This window comes from Macrotis lagotis, chromosome X, assembly GCF_037893015.1.
Source record: "Macrotis lagotis isolate mMagLag1 chromosome X, bilby.v1.9.chrom.fasta, whole genome shotgun sequence".
Classification (NCBI taxonomy): Eukaryota; Metazoa; Chordata; class Mammalia; order Peramelemorphia; family Peramelidae; genus Macrotis; species Macrotis lagotis.
The window spans coordinates 586,736,537-586,760,178 of NC_133666.1; the positions used below are offsets into that span (position 1 = coordinate 586,736,537).

At 33.1% G+C, this 23,642-nt stretch overlaps 1 protein-coding gene across 2 annotated transcripts in view; it reads left to right on the forward strand.

Moving 5' to 3' along the window:
- Nucleotides 1-21,610, forward strand: part of FAM91A1 (family with sequence similarity 91 member A1) — a 58,837-nt gene extending 37,227 nt beyond the window's left edge. For both annotated transcript variants that reach the window (XM_074201619.1, XM_074201620.1), the window contains 13 exons: nucleotides 281-396; nucleotides 1,320-1,432; nucleotides 2,247-2,333; nucleotides 4,503-4,635; nucleotides 4,996-5,144; nucleotides 5,761-5,895; nucleotides 6,067-6,180; nucleotides 7,600-7,672; nucleotides 12,338-12,490; nucleotides 14,982-15,086; nucleotides 15,816-15,939; nucleotides 17,069-17,138; nucleotides 18,578-21,610. In XM_074201619.1, coding sequence (XP_074057720.1) covers nucleotides 281-396; nucleotides 1,320-1,432; nucleotides 2,247-2,333; nucleotides 4,503-4,635; nucleotides 4,996-5,144; nucleotides 5,761-5,895; nucleotides 6,067-6,180; nucleotides 7,600-7,672; nucleotides 12,338-12,490; nucleotides 14,982-15,086; nucleotides 15,816-15,939; nucleotides 17,069-17,138; nucleotides 18,578-18,763 — 1,558 coding nt within the window. In that variant the 3' untranslated portion in view covers nucleotides 18,764-21,610. The remainder of the gene's footprint in view (nucleotides 1-280; nucleotides 397-1,319; nucleotides 1,433-2,246; nucleotides 2,334-4,502; nucleotides 4,636-4,995; nucleotides 5,145-5,760; nucleotides 5,896-6,066; nucleotides 6,181-7,599; nucleotides 7,673-12,337; nucleotides 12,491-14,981; nucleotides 15,087-15,815; nucleotides 15,940-17,068; nucleotides 17,139-18,577) is intronic.
- Nucleotides 21,611-23,642: the final 2,032 nt, after the last annotated feature.

Sequence of the window (23,642 nt, forward strand, 5' to 3'; positions counted from 1 at the left end):
ATGAATGACTAGTTAGTAGTAGACCTGATAGCCAAATTTATATCCCTTAATTTCTAGTCTGGTTCTCCTCCTGTCACACTATTCTACCACTTAGCTAACTTACTCATATTTTAAACCTTAATTGTGATAAACACAATTTTGGTTTATACCCCAGTTTTTGGTTAGAACATATTATACATTTAAAAGTGTGTATATTATATAAATGCTAACATTATTAGATGTTTCTAGAAGATTACATATACATGTATATTCAATTTAATTTTATTCCATTCATCAACAGGAGTACTTTAGATCCACAAAAGATGCTTCTTTCGTGGGATGGTGGGGAAAGTAGGAGTCCTGTGCAAGAAACTTCTTCAGCAACCGATACAGACACAAATAGTCAAGAAGATCCAGGTGAACATTGATTCTTGGTTTAATTCAAGTATCAAAACTTTTCCATATGTTCAAGGTTATTGATGGTCTTTAAGATTTGAAAAAATTTTAATTTTTGGTGAGAAATGAGGAAAGGAAACAAGCACAGGAAAATAAGGATGACTAATTTATATTCTAATTTTTTCTTTTAATTATATAAATTATTTTATATTTATTTTATAAATTTTATAAATATATTTATATACTTATATAAATTCTTTTAGTTATATAAAATTTGTAAATTTCATTAAATTTTTGGTGTTTATTTTTGCAAGGCAATGGGCTTTAATTGACTTGCCCAAGGTCTCACAGCTAGATAATTGTTAAGTGTCTGAGGCTGGATTTGAACCTAGGTCCTCCTGACAGCAGGGATATTGCTCTATCCACTGCGCCACCTTGCTGTCCCCTTAAATTTTTAGAAGAAATACTTGGTTGGATTTGATGGTTAAAACAATCATCATATGGCTAAAATTGTGAAGTATGGGAAAAAACCCTATATTAAGAGGAATAAGAAAATGATTTGTGGAAATTGTTGAGATGTCATTAAATAAAAATGAAATTAGAATTCTTATTAAATCTTGCACATATATGTGTGTGTATATATATATGTATATACATATACATATATATATATATATATATGGAAGTTTTATTAACAGTGATATGTTTTTGAGCCTAATTTCATATTTGTATGATTTGATACCTGTGTTATGCCTCCAGTTATCCTTTGTATATATGCTTTGCATTGAATTACTTTCTCATCCTCAGTAGAAATAAAGTTGAAATAAAAATGAGATTGCAATATTTTTAGATTAGCAAACTGTTTTTAGTAACTGCACAGTTAAAGCAAGCTCTTGATTTAGCTAATTGTAAAATATGGATTGTACTTTTTTTCTTAAATTTAGCTGACACAGCCAGCATAAGCAGCTTGAGTCTGTCTACAGGATATACGAAGCGTATTGCCTTCCTATTTGATTCAACTCTCACTGCCTTTTTAATGATGGGAAATCTTTCACCAGTATGTAAATTTCTTCTTAAAACTTGAAAACTTCTAAAATTAGAGTATAGATTAAATATTAACTAATGTGATGCCTATGTACATTGCTTCATATGATAGATTAATTTCTGAAACCAAGTGTGAAAAATATATATATATCTCCCAAGAAGAGGGATAAGAAAAGGTACCTTTCCCCTTGCACAAAACTATGAGTATGAAATATTCCATATAATGATAGACATTTTTTAAGATTTATTCATTTTGTATTTCCCCTCTCCTCCCCTTTCCCTACCTTTTTATTCTTGGGAGGTGGGCAAAAATGCAGGTGGTATAAAAAAAAAGACATCAATATAATTTAGTTTTTTTAAAAATATATATAATTATTTCTCTGATAACCCAAGTTATATTTAACCTTTAACTGGTCAAAGAGTGTGGGTTTTTTTTTGTTTTTTGTTTTTTAGGTTTTTGCTAGGCAATGGAGTTAAGTGGCTTGCCCAAGGCCAAACAGCTAGGTAATTATTAAATGTCTGAGGCCAGATTTGAACTCAGGTACTCCTTCCTGACTTCAGGGCCAGTGCTCTATCCACTGCGCCACCTGCCTGGTCAATATGTTTTTAAGGAGCTTATTTTGAATCATTTAGTCAATTGAAAGCAATCTTTGTAATAGGAAGGAAAGCCCCTCATTTTTTAAAAAGTTTTTTTGGGGGGCTGAGTGGAAGAAGTGGAATATAGTTGAATGGATTTTCTTAAATTGAAGCGCATTTGAATTTTTTTTTTTAAAAAAGCAAAAATATTTATAAATTAATCTTGCTTTTCCTTTGGTTTTATCTTTTAGAACTTGAAAAGTCATGCAGTTACTATGTTTGAAGTTGGGAAACTATCAGATGAATCTCTGGACAGTTTTCTTGTAGAACTTGAAAAGGTAATTTTAAACTTTAATTATGAAGCTTTAAGTTTAGTTATCCATACTTCTGAGAAAAAGGAACTAATGAGCACTGATAAAATTGAGAAGCTAGGTGATGTGTAAAGTATCACCATCTTCTCGATATATTTATTTTTCTTTAAATGCTTTAAGTACATTTATTCTTGTCAATCTTTGAGGCCCTGATTTATTGAATGGATGAGTCCACTGATTGCTGGAAAAATTGACATGACATCAATCTAAATGTATAAAGATAATTTGGTTTTATAGAGGTGGGGTTAGAAATCTGATTCCAGTGTAGCTTTGGGGTTGTGGAAAGAGCATTGTATTTGAAGTAGAAGATTTGATTTTGGATCCTGCCTCTGCCACTTTATGGACTTTGTGATCTTGGGTAAGTCCCTTCTTTCTGGGCCCCTTAGTTTCCTTATTTGTAAAATAAAAGGGGTGAACTAGAGAGTTTCCAGTATAGTATCCCTTACAACTCAAAACATACAATCTTGTGATTGTTTCCTTAAATTATAGTTTTACTATACCACTGTTAAGTTCACCACTTGGTGAGATTTACCTGAACTTTTGTTCCACTTTTAAATGTGGAACAGTATCCCATGATATCACAGTTATTCATGTCCACTCTCACTATCCCTTTTAGCATCTTGAAGACTTCAGCCATATTTGCCCTTAACCAACTTTTTCCCAGTGAGTACAGCCCTAGTTTTCCTAGCTGTAAATCTTGACTGCCCCTTTATTGGTGTTTTCTATTCCTTTGATATTTTCCTCTCTGTTGTGTTTCTTATCTTTGTCTGCCGATAGTTTGTGCGCCTAATTTTTGTTCCTTGACTAATAATTATGGTGACTTCTGGTCTTCATTTATCAACCCTCTATATTAATGTGCTATTCATTGAATTTGTGATAATTCTAATTTGTTTATATTTTAAAAACTCTAACATTATTTTTGTTTTGTTCCTTTTTTTGTAGAACTTTTGTTCCTGTTAGTACAGGAAACATATTTCTAAGATAATCTTCATCATTTTTCTTTTGTACATCTTACATTGGATTTTCACTGCTTTTCCAACATTTTAAAAATCACATCAGCCTTTTTTCTGATTGTGCTTCTCCTTACTTATGAACTTTCTTTGTGTGTTAACACAATGAATTTTGATTCCTAGGCTATTTTTTTAACCTCATCCTATCTTTCATTAACAGGTTAGCTCAGCTGTCTTTCTCATATTTCCCCCCCCCCTCCTTTTTAATGATATAGCTAATCCTGGGTAAAGTATTCTATATTCTAAGGTTTCATTTTTTTAACAGTAATTTACTCTCACTTTTTAAAATTATCTAATTTTGATTCAGTTTATTTGATTGGCCTTGCCCATTCTACAGGTTTAAGTTTGTTTCTACTATACTGTGGACTTGTCCTCTAGAGGCTTTCCATATTCTTAGAATGTATATACTACCCTTCATATATGAAGATGACATTATTATCCCAGCGTCAGTAGGACACATACTTTGTATTTTGTGTTCACTTCTACATGATGAACAATACAAAGTTTATGACAGGACTAGACAAGAATAGAGGTACAATCTGTGACCCCAATCTATATTTTTCTTTTTTGTGAGAGCAGTTGTCCTATATTGAGATGTAATCCATGACCTTGCCTTCATTAGCACCACATTCAAATAGATTGAATTCAACTCTTGACTGTGTCTTCTAAAAAAATTAGTTTTTATTCCTTGGCCAGAGGTTGGGGGTAGATAATGGTGGGTGAGGGTGGATAGGGGTACTAAGGTATCAGTTTTCTAATAAATCACTCTCGGTTTTGCCTTTCTGATTTTGGTGGCCCAGCAGTGGATTCTAATTTGTAAATTTTGTTATTTTATAGTATCCATTAAAGTCTTTGGCAGTATTGTGTGATGAAGAAAGAGGAAAGCCACTATTCAAATTGTGATAGTATCACCCCATACATTTGATCACTCCTGGTTTCATTTTTCATTGTTTTCACTGTGGTGGATTGTGCTACTTGGAAACACCAGTGGAGTGATAGGGCTGGGTTTAATACTGATTTTTCAGTATGAACTTAGTATCTGTACTGTGTTATATGATGATCTGTTAAAGTGAATGGTATTATTAAAGGGAATGTGTTATTTGTTGGGTTTCTTCTCTTGGTTTAGGTTCAAAGTACTGGTGAAGGAGAAGCACAAAGATATTTTGATCATGCACTTACTCTGAGAAATACAATATTGTTCTTACGACACAATAAAGATCTAGTTGCACAACCAGCACATCCAGAACAACCTAATTATGGTACGATAACTGCCTATGATTTTTAAAGCCATGATTTTTTGAGAATTATTTACAATAAAATTTAATAAATCTTTTTTACATACTTGATCCTGAGGTGGAGATAAAATATTGGGTTTGTACCTAGAGGCATGTTTTTATGATAGTTCTCAACAAGCTATACTTTATAAGTCAGAATGCAAATGATTATCAGCTTTAGCTTGCCATTTGTTAATAGACATGGTAGTTTTTCCCTTACCAATTAGAACTTAAAACTGTTTTCATTAAGAAAATTCAAGGCAGTAGGCTTTACATTCTCTTACTCGTTATTCTTCAGATTTCCACCGATTCTCATTGTGTAGTGTGTGCTTATTCATAATTCAGGTTTTCCTTTGGATCTTTTACGATGTGAAAGCCTCCTTGGTTTGGATCCTGCCACCTGCAGTAGAGTGTTAAACAAAAATTATTCTCTACTTGTTTCCATGGCTCCCCTCACCAATGAAATACGGCCCATCAGCAGCTGTACTCCCCAGGTAATAATACTGTAAGAAGAATAAATATCTACTCTGAGGGATAATAACATTTACTTCCCCCAGAAGATAGCCTAGGGTCACCATCATAATCCTCTTTGATCTTGAGTTGTTCTTACTGACCTGATCCTTACTTTCTTGTTCTCTGCCAGTCCCCACTGTGGAGCCCTTGGCAGAATTCTTGCATAAGCATACTAGTGGATGCTTATGATCTACTAGTATTTGGTTATATATTTGTGCACTTTGTCCTGTACATTTTTATATTTCCTACATTATCAAACATAGAGCCTTGAACAAAGCATGTTCTCAGTCAGTTTGTTTGAATGAATGTTCTCACTTGTGACCTGTTGCATTTGCAGAATAGTAACTCCTGAGGTACAGTGAAAATCTTTTCAACTAGATTTGGTCACTTTGACTTTCAGTTGTTGCTACAGATGTCTAGTGATTATATCTTTGGGACATTTCAAATGTATTTTCACAAGTGTAGCAAAGATAGAAATGAAATATGCTGCATATTGTAGAAAAATACTTGATTGTTAACAGTACTTAGTGAATGTCTGAAGTTAATAATTGCAACCTCCCCTTTAATTTGGTATGAAGATCTGTTTTATTGTTGTAGCATATTGGACCAGCGATACCAGAAGTTAGTTCAGTCTGGTTTAAATTATACATTTACCATATTACTGGACAAGGACCACCATCTCTCTTACTTTCCAAAGGTACAAGACTGCGGAAACTTCCAGATATATTCCAGGTACACTGAATGCATGTGACTTTTTTCTCCTAAACATGGAAGGGGGAAGTAGTGCTAATGGATTGGGAATTGCTGTTGACCATAAAGTTAATTATTCAAATGTTTAAAAAATTATGTTTAGAAGTGACTGTTTATCTTTTGACTTATCTGTTGTTCATTTGTATCCTTTAGGCTTATGATCGCTTGTTAATAACTTCTTGGGGTCATGATCCTGGAGTAGTTCCTACTTCAAATGTGCTTACAATGTTGAATGATGCTTTAACACATTCTGCAGTTTTAATTCAGGTATTATAAGTTTATTTGAAATACTAAAATTTGACTGATTTTAACTCAGCTCTCTTCTTAGAATGAGACTGAATTTTAGTTTGGGCTTGTGAGAATAAAGTGAATGGCTTCAGAAGATATAGATTCTAAGTCTGGCCATGCCATTGATTTACTGTGTGACTGACAAGTTGTTTAACCTCTTTGGTCTTATTTCCTCATTTGTCATATGAGTTAGGTGCAATAGATGTTACCCCAAAATCTTCCTAGTTCTCAGATAACTATAATACAAATTAATGAGAATCTCTTGTACTAATTGAAGATAAACTTCTAAACTAACAATAAAACATAAGTTTTATATTACGAAAAAAGATTTTATTTTACTTTTGCCTAAAAGAATACCATTGTTTTGTCCCATAAAAGTTAATAGAGCCAGTATTTTTCTTTAATGTGCTAAAATTGTAAGTAAAGGAATTTTGATGAAAATGTCATACATTTATTTCTTTGTAGACTTTTGATGCGAGGTTAAATTTCTAATCTTTTGTTGTCCTGTGAGATAGGATGACAATGAAAAGACAACTCTAGTAATCTTCATACTTTTAAGAATTAAACACATTTGAAAGATCAGGTTCTTTTAAAGTAGATTGTTTCAGCTTGTATAATTTTTCCCTCGAAGTAAAGTTATTTGGTAGCCTTATGCTTTTAAAGAGAAATCTCTTTGTTGCTGTAAACTTTCAAAAGGGACAGGAACAAAACAGTAAATTATTTAAATCAGAATGTCAGGGTAAAATTTTGCTACTAATATGGCTCCACCTAGTATCATGTAGAGAAAGTTGTGGTACCATGGAAAGAATGCAGGGGCCATCTCCAGCCATGTGGTGGAAGACAGGTGCCTTAGCTTCCCTGATCCTCTGACCTCATCTGTGATTTAGAATGATGTCTTGAGTACTCTCTTCACAGGGTTACTGTGAAGGGCAAACATTCCAAGTACTCTGTAATTTGACTCAATTCAGTAAAATGGAATGCCTTATAGGCAAAGCATTCTGCTAGATGCTGGTAATGCAAAGACAAAAAGACACAGTCTTTATTCCTAAAAAACTCAATAGTTGAATGAGATGCTAAATGTGATTAAGGAGGGTAAGAGAGATCTGATGTTAGAATATGTAAAAAAAGAGAGATGAGGAGGCAGCATCTTTCTCTGAAATCAGAGGCCTGGTTCAAATACTGCCTCTGAACCTGTCTGTGTGACTGAGAGCAAGTAAGTCACTTCACCTGTGGGAACTTCAGTTACTTCACCCATACAGTGTGTGGGGGTGGATAACTAGATGTGGCCCTGGAGCTGTCTGTTCTTCAGCTCTAGGAATCAGTATGACCAGGTATAGATTTTTAATATCTACTTCTGGTGATATTACTCTTGACTTTTTTTTATTTGTTGGTATTTAGGGCCATGGCATGCATGGAATGGGTGAAATCATGCATATACCTTTCCCTTTTGATGAATTGGAACTGCAAGGAGGTAATTCAACTTAGCAAATATTTCTTAAGCTCCTGTGCAAGGCACAGAGCCAGGGAGTGGGTAATTTTTACCCTTGAATTGTTCGCATTTGGTTTGTTAATCTCTCCATAGCATTTACTGTCAAAAATGAACCAGTATGTCTTTCTGTGATTAGGAAAAATGAGTTCAATTTTAGATCTCTCCCTTGGTACTCTTGTGGAAATGAGAAGGTATAGGGAAATCCTAATTCAAGTATTTGAATACAAAGACATGTCTCTGATTCTTTCTACCATGCCTTCTATGGCATGGTTGAGAGTATATACCATTCTGCTCCCCTTTTCTGAATATTGTAGTTTTCCAGTACCCTTAAAAGAATGTACTCACAATTTAACACAGCACTGTATCACGGAGTGAGGAAGGACTTTGTTAAAACCTCTAAACTTTCTTGCAATATGAATCATCAAGTCAGGTCTCCACCATCCTTCATTTGTATAGTTAGTAAAACAACAATAACATAATCGTTTTTATTTATCCTTTTCAAGCTTAATCTTGTGTGTTTTAATGGATCCATGGGGGCAGCCTATTCATTTAGAAAACCACAAATTAATAATTTCTATGTTGTATTTTTATCACTTTGCTGAACATTACCCAGTTGTAGTTTACTTTGATTCTGCTGCATAAGAGTTTTGAAGGCACCAGTTTGACATCTGTTTTAACCCATTGTGTAGTTTTTGAAGCCATTAAAAAAATCCTGATTTTGTCGTCTGACATTTATACCAACTTTGTGTTTTATGAAGAATTGATTCCTTCTATATCTTTATCCAGCTCATTAAGAAAAATGTTGAGGTATTCAGGGTTGAAACAGAGATCTGGGAAATACTACTAGAGACTTGCAGGTTGACAGTTGGTAATGATTGGTTATGAATTCATGAAAATGTATGATTGTCCAGCCCATATTACACTATCTTGGCTATAGGACACATTATTAGAGATTTTGTCAAATGCAAATATGTAAGTGCAGTTATGTAGACATATTATGTATACTGACACATTTTATACACATTGTGTACAATAACTTCAAAAATTATTCAGGGACTTAAGACTTTTTGATAATATTACTCTTTTTATAAAAACTAGAATTCAACCAAATCACCTATTAAATATTACTGCTAGTATGCTGTATTAATTATTAACCTTTAGTTTGAAAATAATCCTTTCTTATTCACCAAGTATGGAAGCTTGGGATAATTGGTTTGTTTGTACATGTTTGATTTTACAGTATTCTCTTTCAAAAAATGGTAGAATTTAGAATAATATAGACTTGTTAATTATTAAGTTAATATTAAGTTAAATATTAACTGTTAATTTTTTTACTCTATATCTGATATGTCATTTTCTGCTTATGTAATACAAACATCCTATCTATGGCTTGAATTATTTTAAAAGTAGTGATTTGTTGTGAATTCTCACTTTTCTGCATTAAAATTTATCTTTACTTCCCTTTGTTCTGTCCCCTAAGGTAATGAAATAGAAGAATTTAATTTGAATGTGTGGATATCTATTTTGCCTAGATATAGAAAATTGGAGATAATATCATTTATTACTACTAATAAATAATTTCATAAAATTGCAATTTTAGCAAATATACCCTAAATGTTTGATAATACATTTTTAAAAAATCTTCATAGAAACAGTGTGTTGTGTAGATGTGCATATAGGGCATGGATAACAGTAGGTGTCTCAGATTTGTAATTTTTGCTGATAATGCACCAAAGAGTGATTTGCCTAATTTTTGCTGGGCCTTCATTTCTTGGTCTATAAAATGGGTGTGATGGTATGGTAAATCATCTCTACTGCACTTTCTAGTTCTAAACCTCCCTATCCTAAGGTTTAGAATTTGTTCAGCTGCTATGTGATGTATACATTAATTTGAGTGCAGACCTTGAATGCAAGCCTCCTGTAACTCTTGAACTAGAAGTAATATGGTGCCCTAAGTACCTGAATCACAGATTTGGAAGGGACTTTGAACAGATTCATTCAGTAGAGGCCTAGTTAATGCTTCTGAGATTATCTAAAATGATTTTTTTTTTGCTTAAATCTGGGTTCCTTGAGTTTATTAGTAGTACTTAATTATTCAAATGAATCTGTGATCTCTCTGATTCTGAAGCTTTTGTATTGATGTGGTCTGATTGAGACCCATCTGTACTTGTCTGTCTTGGGCGATTTTGCTTTCTCTTGACATCAAGAGGGTTCCAGTGAAACACTCTGGCTATTTGTCATCTCTCTTGCTCTTGCTTTATGTCTAACCTGCCTTCTCTTTTCTTTCATACAATTTTTTTGATGACATAATTTATTCCTCCCTCTTCTTGGAGCTCTCCTTGTTGGTTATATGATAACAATCTGCTCATATTTACAATATGTCTTTGCATTGCCTTTTCTGTGATGGGTTTCTTTAGTTTTTAAGAGGAAATGGTTTTCTATATCTCACTGCCATGCAATAATACATGAATAAAATCTTTGTATTGAAAAGATGGGCTGCTATTATGAATGCTCAGGAACAGTAAAAGTATCAGGAAGTTTCCTAAAAGAAACTCACTATACTCTTCTCCTTTTCATCTCTGTTAAGTATATTGTTCATTTCTCTTGTCTGTCTCAAATATTCTCTCTCTGACATGTTTTTTAGGGTAGCTATTGAGACACATGTTGAAATCTGAGCAATAGATTCTTCATCCATTTGCTCTTTCCAGGACGATTACTTTTGAGTAAAAGTAGATTTCTTCTAAGATGTTCTGCTCTGTTTAATTGCAGTTACCATAATTCCACAACAAAATGTGCCCTTATGTGTTCTGTGTTATATAATTTTTTGTAATCAACAAACATTACACAATGTGACCTTATAGTTCTGAGATGGTAAAAAAATGAGGTCCATTGCTGAACATCATTTATAGTAGCTTCTTAGTCCCTAGTAATATTAGCTCACTTTATGATAGATGATCTTTGTGAAGACTTTGTAAAGGTAGAAGAGGAGGCATAAGTGTTTGGTAGTTATTGTTTTCTTTGGAAATAACATTATGACATAATCAAGGGTCTGAGATCTTTTTTTTTTTTTTTTTTACATTTTTGGTATCCTCCTCTTGTTTAGATAGCTTGTAATTGAATCCCTCAATGCCCTCACAATTGTATTTCTTCCCTCACTGTTCTTTATAAAATAAACTTGATTCACTCATTTACTTTTGACCTTTATTCTCATTAGTACATTTCTACTCCTTTTGTAGGGACTGAGGTGAAGGTCCAGTGTGATGGTTCCTCTGTTCTTGGTGAAGAAAGCAATTTTTTTTAATAATTACTTTTGTAGATCTTTTACGTTTTTTCTTCCTTTTGAAGTCCTTTCCTTTTTTATCCTTCAGTACTCTCAGCATGACTTTGAAAAAGAAAAACTTTTTCTTTACATTGGTTTTCCCTCTCCTACTTTTTTCTGCATTATAAGACACAATCATCCATTTTTGTTCTTAATATTATAAATGAGTTTATGTTCTAGTATGTCACCATTGGAAGCTATCTCTTTCTGGCAGGTAAGTCAGTGTTTGCTGACCATGATGCTTTCAGAGCTCTTTTGGTTTCCTTTTTCCAATAATTAATTTACATTCATTTATCTTTAGTTATTGCTGTTGTTGATATTATTCCAATCTTCATTCTTCATTTTTGAATTTCAATATCTTGTTTCAGTAAGCCCACACTGAATTTTCTTAATTGAGTGTCAAGCCCTTTTCTCTTTAGTATTTTTTCTTCCTGTTGACTACACATCCTGATCTTGTGTACACAGTGCTGATTCAGTTGTAATTCCTGACTCAGGAACAAATATTTTCTTAGCTTATGAGGGATGATGGATCCATTTCATTCTTTTGGTGCTTGCCTTCTCTAGTTCCTGGCAACTGTTTTTGAAGAAAATGTTCATATTTTAGAGGTGTAAGGTTTCTAAATCCTTAAATATATGAACACTCTTATTTATTTTTCCTAAATCAAATTTTCAAATATATTTCTCCTAATCCTCACTTTGACATACCTTTTCATTGAAGTCACTCTCATAAGAGGTTCTAAACTACACCAGGTTTTTAACAGTGAATTGGATGAAGACATCAAATGCATTCAAAAAACATTAAGTGCCTTCTATGTGCAAGGTTCTTGTCTAAGTACCGGAAATACTAAGACAAAAATAAATGAGTCCTTGCCCTCAGGAAACATCAGTTTTGCTGGAGAGGGTGGGAATACAACTTATATAAGAAAAGTCAAGAGAGAATACTAAATTTCAGGAGCACTAAGATGGGGGGTGCAGTGGAAGTAGAGATCAGGAAAACCTCTTATTGGTTGTAAGTTTTCTTGGTATATTTGCCAGAAAAAGGATTTGTTTTTATATATCAGGATTCCAATAAGTTTCAATGGTTAGTAGTATAAAACACAGTTGAAGAACTGTGGTAATTTGAATCAAGAGCTTTGGTTCTAGTTTCAGTTCTTTTGTGGAACATATATATTATATATTAAATAAAATGCATTACTAACAACTTGAATAAGAGGAAAGTATTCTCTAGTCTGGGATATATGTACTTGTGATAAAGTCTGCAAGGTCTTTTGTAAACTTTATTGTTGTATAAATTCCCGTTTATTCCTATATTATTTTTTTCTTCTTAGAGTTAACTCGAGCCAATCTGGGTGTTCATAAAGCACTGCAGACATTACGGGAGAAAGTGGACTTAGAGCACCTCTGTGGCTATGTCACAATGCTGAATGCTTCCAGCCGCCATGCTGCCAGTAGAAAACTCAGTGATGCATCTGATGACAAAGGTTAGCCATTTATCATTTTATTTTTTAATTAGATCAGCTTATTTTTTGTTTAGTACCTTCAAAAAATGGTAAGGAACTTAAGTATGTTTTTGTTGAGACTGAAATCTTTCAATAGAGGATAAGAAAATGTTTATTTGAATAAATATTTTTCTTTATCTTCCAGATGAGGCAGTGTTGCCTGAGGCTTATTAAAGCTAGGATTGAAAGTTAAAATTATTAAGTTCTAGACCTTTAATATAATTGTATTGATGTCACATTTAATATGACTTAAAATCTGGAAGCCATGGTTATAGTTATTTCAAAAGAAAATAATAATTTTTTCAGTTTTGTAAACATAGATTTGTATTTCTTCATAATAATACATTTATATATTAATAATTATTTTCACAACAGCAGAGGATTAAAAATCATCAACAGGTTTACCATATTGGTGGGTTCTTAACTTTTGGTGCCTCCTTAGATATTCTGGGTTCTGCTTTTTACTTCTGTTTTTATGCCAGGAGCTTTCATGGAGAAAGAATAGAGCACATGACTGTCTCAATATGTTCCATGCCTTGAGTTAATACTTTTCCTTTCTAGAAGAACTTCTATTCATTCATTCATTCATTTATTTGTTTGTTTATTTATTTATTTTTGGCTTTTGCAAGGCAGTAGGATTAAGTTACTTGCCCAAGGTCACATAGCTAGATAGTTATTAAGTGTCTGAGGTCAAATTTGAACTCATGTCCTCCTGACTCCAGGGCCATTCATTGCTCTGTCCACTGTACCACCTAGCTTCCCCCTCTAGAAGGACTTCTAAAGGAATATTAACAGGTGTCCCACCAACTTGCTGATGTAAAGAAAACAAAAAGCCTAAGAAAATTGATAAATGATACTTTGCCTCCTGAACTTCTTCCTCTTGGCCATTAGAATTGTTTGTTAAGAGAATTATATTGATAAGAATAAAGATTAATTTTTTGCTTTTCTTCTTACAAAGCAGTCCTATTTTTTAAAAAAAATGTTTCTTGAGATTTTAAAATATTATTGCTAATTTTATTCTGAAACTTAATCTTTGTAAATTTAAGTTACGCTTTTGTTTACTGTAGGTGGTTTTCTTAAATAAAAACATAAAGAAAATTTTGCCTTAGAAGAAATTTCAAATGGAGAGCCTCCATCAGATTTTGTCTACTATTTGTGTTCTCCATCTTGATTGCTTTATAGTTTGCCCTTATCTCAAGAGTTTCTAAAATTCTAGACTAGTCATTCCCAACCTCTGGATTGGAACTCTGGGCAGTTGAAGTAGTTATGGTCAGGGGACTGTGAATCCATATAAATACACCAAGTATGATCTTTAGTTTTAACAATATATAACGCTAGAATAAATAGACTAAAACACACATCTATATTTTTGAAAAATTATGCAGATGCTTTTGCAACTCCAAAATATAAATTTAATAGCATTAATTACTGACTTGGCTACTTTTTTGTTATCATGTATTTCTCAATTCCCAGCCTGTTGCCAAATCCTGTTGATTTTGTCTTTGTACTATTTTTCAAATATGTCCACCTTTCTCCTTTGACAATTTCAGCACACTAGTGAAGGCCCTCATCACCTCTTGCTTGAATTATTGTAATAATCTTCACTCCAGTCCACCCTTAAATGTTCCTTTTAAAGTGCAATTCTGATCTATTTGGTCTACTTCAGTGTCTTCCTAGTACTCCAACATCAAATATAAAAATCATTTTGGTCTTCAAATCCCTTCATTACTTGCCCCCCTCTTAACTTGTCAGTTTCCTTAGTCTCTTTCCCTACCACTTATTTTGTGAACCAGTGACAATGGCCTCCTTGCACTAGACACCCCATCTTCCAACTAAGTATTTTCTCTCACTGGACTCTTATGTTTGGTGTGCTCTCCCTCTTTTGCTTCCTGGCTCCTTTTGCTTCTTTGAAATACCATCTAAATTCTCACCTTCTAGAGCAGACCTTTCCTGATTCCCCCTTAATGCTTGTGACTTCTGTCTTTTGATTTTCTTTAATTTATCCTGTGTATATTTTGTTTCTACATAACTGTTTGCTTACTGTCTCCCCATAAGACTGAGTTTCTTGAGAAGCAGGGACTGTCTTTTGTCTTTCTATTACCAGTATATGCCATAGTAGTTGATACATAGTAGGAGCTTAATAAATACTTGTTGGCTTAACTTGACTATTTTCATGTGGGAATCCACACAAGTTTGGGGTTTTCTTGGACATTAAAGAGGTCTTTGTACTCAGAGATTGAGAAACATTGCCTTCAACCATCTGCTCATTTCATGTTTTTATTGCTAGAATTTTTGATGTGCTATCCTAACTACAGTGTCCTTGTTAAGTGTTATTTTGTAGACATTAAGGAAAAAAAATACCCCAAAACTATTGCTTAAAGTCATTTTTTATGAAGACTGATTTTTGGAATACTTGGGTTTACTGTCTGAATATGAATGCTATATGTAAATATTTTAAATTATCTTTAATTAGGTGAACCTGATTTGGCTTCGGGATCAGATGTAAATGGAAGCACAGAATCATTTGAAATGGTCATTGAGGAGACTGTAGACTCAACAGCAAAGCAAAATGTTGATGGTAAAATTGTTAGAATTTTGAGAGACTATTAAATGTTGTAAGTCACTATTTTTAATTTCCCCATTAAGTTGGTATTACTCTGTGTTCATCATGGACTTCTGAAAAAAAAACCCCCACCATTTCAAAATCCTATTCATATCATCCTAACAATTGTATGCTTAAAGGTTATAAAATTATAACCTCAAAGTATTTGTTTCAGTTGTTTCATTGCATTTGGTTTTTTAAAGACTACTTTCTCAAATACATCCTTTTGTTTTCAACTCCCTCATCCATCTTTTCACTCCTCTTAAACAGCCATGCTGTCATAATTCTTATGTACTTTTACCATAACTTACTATTTGCTATCCTTCCTCTCCAGTCTATCCTCCATATTATTACAAATTAATATTATAAAAACCGTTGGTTACTCCCTCACTCAATATTACAAAGTTGTTTGATGTCAAATCTATTTTACAAAGTTGTCCCCTTATCAAATCTGCAAGTCTTAAAACCCTCCACAGTATGATCCCCACTTAACCATTCAACTTTATTATATATTACTGCCCTGCATGAATTCTCACTGACTTTTTGTCCCCATTGCCTAGCATAGTGTCTTGCATGTGATAGATGCTTTGTAAATATTTGCCAGGGTAAACTCTAGAGTTCAATATTGGCACACATTTTATTTAATTTGATCTTTCATTTTAATGATTTTGGAGGTTTTTTAATAATGTGCATTTTCTTTTGTAGTCGCTACAACAGAAGTTGAATGGGTTCCTCTTGAACTGTGCTTTGGAATTCCACTATTTAGTTCTGAATTGAATCGCAAAGTTTGTCGGAAAATTGCTACACATGGACTTTGTAGGAAAGAAAGGTGAGGGTTTGTGGCTGATTTATATTTCCCTAATTTTGAATTCTTAGTTCCTTGAATATGGAGATATAACAGTATCTAAGATAACTTTTTTCCCTTGGTGTATTTTTTTTTCTCATATATATATATATATATATATATTCCCTTCCCCCTACCCCCCAGCCAGTTTTCTGTAGCTTGTTAGCTTATTATGATAGTTGGTTTTCAATAAATATTGATTTGGTGTGATATCTTTTTCTATTTTTAAGACATAATCTTCTCTGATTTCATTGCTTTGTTTTCTCTTATTGAATTGGCATGATAGGGCAGATAATAATTTGGAAAAAATTTTTTAAAAGATTGACTTTCTTTATCTCAAATTTTTTACTTTGAGATGTGTTCCCTGAACATAGTTAATCAGAGCAAGTTAGAATTCTGAGATGATAATCAATACTAAATGATTAACATTCCATAAGGTAAAATAATGTATATGAGTGTTTAATTGTATTAATGATAACAATCTGTGTATTTGAAAAAAATAGCAATTCAAGTTATGCTAAATCTGCCAACTTTTCAGATTTACTTTTTTGAGTTTTTGGACATATTTTAAGTTTAGCTAATTGGCTATCTGAAAATACTTGTCATTTTTTAAAAAAGATTAAGTTTTATTTTTTAGTTCCCGATGGATTGTTTTGTGCAAATGTAAATCTTTTGCCAAACTTCTTGAGGCTGGTTTTTCTCTCATATATTATGACTAATTTAATATTGCCTTTTTAAAAAATAAAATATGACATTCTAGACTTTTGCTCCTTTTTATACTTAATGATTATGCAATAATTTTATGAGGTAATAATTTTGAGTATCATCTAGTATAAATACTAATCAAAAGACTGCAATTTGTGTTACAAAAATCTAATGTGCAAGGGGTGGTTAGGTGGTGCAGTGGATAGAGCACTGACCCTGGAGTCAGGAGTACCTGAGTTCAAATCCAGTCTCAGACACTTAATAATTATCTCGCTGTGTGGTCTTGGGCAAGCCACTTAACTCCATTGCCTTGCAAAAACTAAAAAAAAAAAAACTAATGTGCAACATCAGTGCTTCAAGAAAAACATACTTATACTTATGTCCTTGTTTTTCTCTTTGTCTTTTTCAGCCTTCAAAAACTCTTGCATTCCAGTAGAAAACTCTCTCTTCACGTCCTTAATTTTGTTCATTCGTTCCAGGTAAAAACAAAAAGTGTGGTGTTTAAACCATTAAAATTTTGTCATTTTTTTACAATTTAATTTATACAAGATAATTCTGAATAGGAATGCTTTCACTTAAAATGTCCAGATCTAAGATTATCCAGTAATTTATGCCATAGAGAGTAATGACAAACTGTTGTTTAATGCCTGAAGTACTCATTGGTTTTGTAACTGTTTCTTGATAGGGGAGCAACTAGCTACATTAAAAGGTAGATGATACTTTTAGCAGTTATTTGATTTTTTTTTCACCAGGAATTCATGCAGTGGACTAAAAGCAATTCATGTACTTCCTAAAACTCATAATAACCAAGGAATACTTTTCTAGAATATAATGAGATTTTCATTTTGTGGTTTCATAGCTGTTTGTGACATTCTCTGTATACTCTTTGCAATTTTAGTAGTGCTGTATTACTGACTTTTGTTTAAATTTGATTATATATTTTCTATTTTTAGTAAATTTTCACAAATGATACCATGGAAATAAATGAAATCTAACACTATATAGAAGAGTGGTCTCTATTCATTCTAATTTTGCAGAAGGTGAGATTTGAGTTGAATTTTAGAGGAAGCCAAGACAGGAACAGGAACTCAGCATGTAGGTCAGGTGTGAGGAGCAAACAAGAAAAGGTTAGTGTAGGTGAAGCACACTCAAGAAAATGTGTGAGAGACCTTGAAAAGTAGGAGGGAGACAGATTATGAAGAGTCCTTGAAGTGATTGGGAACCTGGGGAGCAGGGGATGGTGACTCAGTCATCCATACTTTATAAAAGTCACCCTGACAGCTATCTTCAATCATTTGAAAGTTTTTCTTGTGGAAGATGGGTCAAGTTTATTTTGTTTGATCCTAGAATAGTGGTGTAGTTTAAGTCTTGACTGTCACTTTTTAGCTTTAGGATCTTGGACAAGTTACACTTAGCCTTACTGGTGCTTAATTTCTTAATCTATAATACCAGCATTTTTTACTTAACAGGGTTATTGTGAGAAAAGTGTTTTATGAGCCTATAAATCACTATAAAGATGAGCTTAATCTTATTAGATAAAATTGAGGGATGGGATTAAAATGGTGAGTTCCATATAACAGAGCATTTCAAAAATGGAATGGGTTTCCTTATGAGGTAGTCATTTTTCTTTCCTTAAAAATCTTTGAGCAGAAGTTGACTGAGATAGTGGACCATTTGTCAGGGATTTTATAGAAGGTGTTTTCATTTCGTTATGGGTCTTGGCCCTAGAGGATCTTGGCACTATCTTCCCCTTCTTGAATACATGCCCACCAACCATATTCTCCACAGGCCTTCCTTAACCTTGTTCATTAGTTGATTCCCCTCCATAGTTCCATCCAGGAACAAACATACATTTACACTTGGTTAGAATAGGCTGCACATAATGTTTATAAATTAATGTTTTCTCATTTTTTTTTAGGAAGGAATTTCAAGCCTGGACTTACACACTGAGGCCAGTTTTTCAAGTCTGTTTTCACAACCTCCTTGTGCTGAACTGGGTGTTCCACTCCCTGCAAAAAACTTGATGTTTAAAGATGGCATCTTATCTGAGTGGAGTGGACGGTCACCTTCCTCAGTCCTTATTGCAAACGTCAATTTGCAGTAGTTCATTCCCATACCATTTGTTCACACTTACTGCCTTTTTTCTTTCTTACAATTAATTTCTAGTGCCAACCACTAAGAAGTATACTGCTGCAGAAGAATGTTTGCTAAAGTGATGTTAAAAGTGCATGGTGTTGCAGTTTGGGGGAAGATATTTGTACTGTTTGGAGTCCTTACTTGTTACTGCATATCCTGCTGCAACAGAGAGCTTTTTAGCAGTCAGCACTGTATTTTTACCTAGAGACAATCTGCGTTTCTTTTATAAACCTAAGGGTACCCTTTATAGCCTTTATGATGATTGTTAAATTTATAAGCTATCACCACAAATGTTGCAATAGTAATTTTATATGTTAGTTACTCAAACATGAATCCTGTTTAATTTTATATTATATTAACTATACTTTTTTGGGGTAATGGAAAGAGATTTAAGACTTTCTGGTACTTAAAGAAGTAAAAAATGCAAAAAAAAAGTAAAATCTAGTGTGGTGTGATGATATGATGAGGGCATTATAAATTGTAGCAATTGTCTTTAAATTATGTGTATGTGTTGAACAGTGTTGAAAGTATGTAAATCAGCATAGTTAAAATAATTTGACATTTTGCTTTATAAGGTCTTAACTCTTGGAACATCAAGATTCATTGATGCCTCATGAGAAACTTTGAAAAACATTCTACATATAAGCAGTGTGCTTTTAGATATGTAAGCTTCACTGTCTCACCAGACTTTATTTTTATCAGATGTTTCTATAAAAAGACACCTTGTTTGGTTGCTACTACTGCTGCTGTCCATTTTCCATTTAGCTGAGTAGTTTTCATTTTTAACCACAAGAGTGATTTATATGAATACAGATTTCATGTTTACAAACCAAAGATTGGAGGCTTTAGATTCAAATTAATATCAAGGAAAAGTAAGAGTTGACTGAGTTAGGTAAAAAAAAAATATGATAAATTATTCAACTCAATTAACTGTTGTTCCATGTTGACATGGCTTTTCATCTTAAGAAATATGGAACCTAATTTCTTGTAAATGGGCTGGGGTAAAAAGAAAGGGAAATAGAGTGTTGTTTCAAAGTTTTTCTTGAGTTATCAGTTCTTTTAGTGTGACAAATGTTAATTCAATTAGTAGGAATACTTCAGTAATTCACTTTTATGTTTATCAAGTTACCTTCCTTAGAAGTTTGTATAATGTTTTGGTTTGATTTAGACTAATCTGTAGGATGGTTGCTTTGCCAGTTTAACAAACATCCTGGTAAAATAGTATGTATGGAAAACATTTAAATGGGGAACGGTTGTAACAAAGATTTCTGCTGGTATTTTTTTCCTTGTTCTATAAAGAACAGTTAATGTGTGGTTACTCTGGTATTATATATATGTCTTTCCTAAAACTAATCACAACCATGCCTTCAGTACTACCTGTTCACAATATTATTCAAAAATTTGGACCAAGAATCTGTGGCATGGGGAGTGCTGGAAAGTGTTCATGGTAAATGTGATAACATTTCATTTTCTGCTGTAGTAGGAACCAAGTGTGTGTTAAATATATGCTTGAAAAAGGAAAAATAATGCATACTAATAGTAAGATGATATGTTAAACTGTGAATCACACACTAATTTCTCATTTAACTGTTAATGTACATTCCTCTTCCTATAAATATATAACTTGCAATTTCTTAACTGAAAGTCCAAGTACTTAATTTGATCAGTGCTGCTTTTTATTCTAACATTTTTCTTATCTGATTTGTTTTTACTAAGAGTAGGTAGGTATTTATTCTGCAAATACTAATACTTTGGGCCTACCATGTTGTGTGCACTAATAAAGGACTGAATATTTGTTTTTGCTGGCAGTAAATCCAGTTTTTCATAAATTTGTAACAAAATATGGGAATGATTTTCTGCCATATTTCCTTTCGAAGAAAATGGAGGGGGAAAATGGAATAAGAGTGATCATGCATTTTAGGAAAAATAATTGAAAAAACTTTTAGTTCAACTCTGATTTTTTTATCTTTACCATTGATAAGGAAAAAGGAACCCTTTTATGTACAGCTTGGTAGATCTTCCATACTGTAAGGAATGGGGGTAAGCAAATTCAATGTTGTAAACAAAAAATGTAAAATGCTGCTGTTCTCAGATTGTGTTTTACAAACTTAGCTTTATTTCATTACAATTGTATATATGCTCATAAAAGAAACATACATTATCTCATGTAAAGTTACATTTTCATTTAAAGCTGGTAATTCAATGAAACTTTAAAAAATACAGACTGTTACCTAATTAATAGGTGACTACCAAAGAGAAGGATCATTAAAGATTTTTAACTCAGTTTTATTGCTATTTGATATAATTCCAATTGGCTTTGTTACTTTTTACAGTTGTCTTTAAGTGTGGCTTAAACAGAGGGTAAGACTTCTTTGAAAACCAAAAGAAAGAAAGAATCTATAGAGATATTACAGTATGTAGAGCCATTAAAGTATGTGGTAGTCCCTTTGTCCTCTTTTAATGTGTTCAAATAATTTGATGTTTGTTTTTCTTGGGGAATAATGCAGCTGCCCTACTCAATACTTATAGCTGGAATTATCTTAAACATTTAGAATTGAGTTTTACTGTTTATCATGCTGGTTTATTCCCTGAAGGTTTCAGTTCTTCCCCGCCCCCCAAACCCCTCTTCAGTCTTTCAAACACAGTGTGTATTTAAAAGGTTTTAAAGTACCAAAATTGTAACTGAGTACAGTGGATTGTTTTCTGGTATGGCATTGTTAATAGTATACAATGAATTGTATAAAACCTTGTGTTCAATTTGCTGATTGGCACATGTAACATAAATGTTTACAATAAACAATTACTGATCAAGACAGTTGGATGAATCTAACTTTTAATGTTTGCTATAAATATAGAAATTATGCAGTACTGTGAAATTTTAGTAATTAGAACAGCTGGAAAGATCACTTAATAAAACATCAAAATTGTAGAAATGCACATACTACTTAAATATTTACTCTCTGAATAATAGACTTATTGATGATATTTTTTCTCTCATACATATTTCTGTAAGTGAGGAACACTTATTATACAAACTGATATACAAAATGTATAAATTCTGTTTTGGCATACATAGCTGCAAATCTGAATTGTAAAATATCATTTGTCCTTTTGGTCTTCTGTAATAAGTTGTGTATTCAAAATTTGTCATATTTTTACTTTTATGAGACTTGACATTCTTTTTACATGATAACAAATTTAGCTAGAACTTTTGCATGATTAAATTTCCTAAATCAGTATAGATCAATTAATGATCAGCTTAATAAATATTTGTTGAGTTATTGTTATTCTTCCCATACTCAGAAAACTTCAACAAAAGCTTTCAATGATTTCCTACTGCCACATCTTTTTGGTTTCGAATCCAAGACTAAACTTGCTTTTCTAACTTTCTTTCCCATTTCAGAATGATCCAAGACTGGAAGTTAAGCTAAAGACAATCCAGACAATGATTGGCAGGGATGTGGATGGGATGGTAATGAATGATAAAATGGAGAGAAGGCAGAACTACATTGTTAAGGAGAATCTTTCAAACTTTCAAAAATATTTATTAATAAGTTGGAGCCTAAGATATGTAAAGAAATAATAAAGAGAACTCTTCTTTCTTGAGTCTGCGTTAAACAGAACCAAACTAATGTTCGTTTGCCTGTCATTGAGCTTTGGCAAAAAACATCAAGAGATTTTGAGACCTAGGTGTGTTGTTCTGGAGAAAAGTGGGACAGAGTTCACCTCTCTTAATGGCTGCCTCTAGCCATTATATCTGTTAACTATTGGCAGAGGATTGAGGAACAGATATCCACAGCTGCAGCACAATGATTGATCAGCTCCTTTTCTCACAAAGTTGAGCCCTGAGAATATTTGCCTAGCCAAGGATGTATGAATGAGATAAGACCTAGGGCCTGCTATTATTATGTTAGTTCTCATTTACACTGAGTCCTAGGGGAGACATAAAAAAGTAGTTTTCAGAAGAATTCTGAGAATGTTACAAACCTGATTTTCAGTCTTGGATTTGATGTAGTATTGATGAGAGGGCTGACTCAAGATGGAATAGCAGGTTGTAGAAAGAGCACTGTCGCACAGAAGGAAGATTAGAAAATGTGTAGCCATTCCTATAGGTAAGAGGCTTACTAAAAACTAGTTACCAGAACTGTATTACTTTGAATACAGAAGAGGCAAACTAATCACATTTCTAATGAACATTGCACAGGGTAGTATGTCAACCTACAGATACCTGGAGGCATGATGTCCAGTAGATGACAGGTGATGGGGGCTAAGTCCACTAGAGAGCAATACAATGATGGAAAGCCAGAAACTTTGAAGTACCAGAGATGTGAGTTGCCTTTCATTGTACTCTGTTTTCATGTTCCCTTTCAAAGTTATGCTGATGATTTCTGTTCAGAGTAAGCTTTCTATTAAACCTTTGTGGGAGATTGGGTTCCTAGTTTACAGGGTGAATGTTTTATTCTTTTTTTTTGTGGTGAATTGTTTCCTTTGGCTAATAGAAAGTAAACATTGGGAAGTGGTGAACTGTGATTTGGAGAGGCTTCAGACTCACAAAGTACTTAGACTTTGGGCTAGCTTTTTGGGGCACAATTGCTGAGATGAGTTAACACTACCATACATGCATAATGGGAAGATTACTGTAGGATTAAGGGGACAGCTAGATGTCACAGTTGATGAGAGTGCTGAGACTCCAGGTCCAGACTAGGCTTCCTGCATTCAAATCTGCCTCAGATACTCTAGCTGTGCAACCCTGGGCAGATCACTTAACCCTGATTACCTCAGTTTCCCCTGTAAAATGAACTGGAAAAGGAAATGGAAAACCATTCCAAAATCTTCCAAGAAACCCC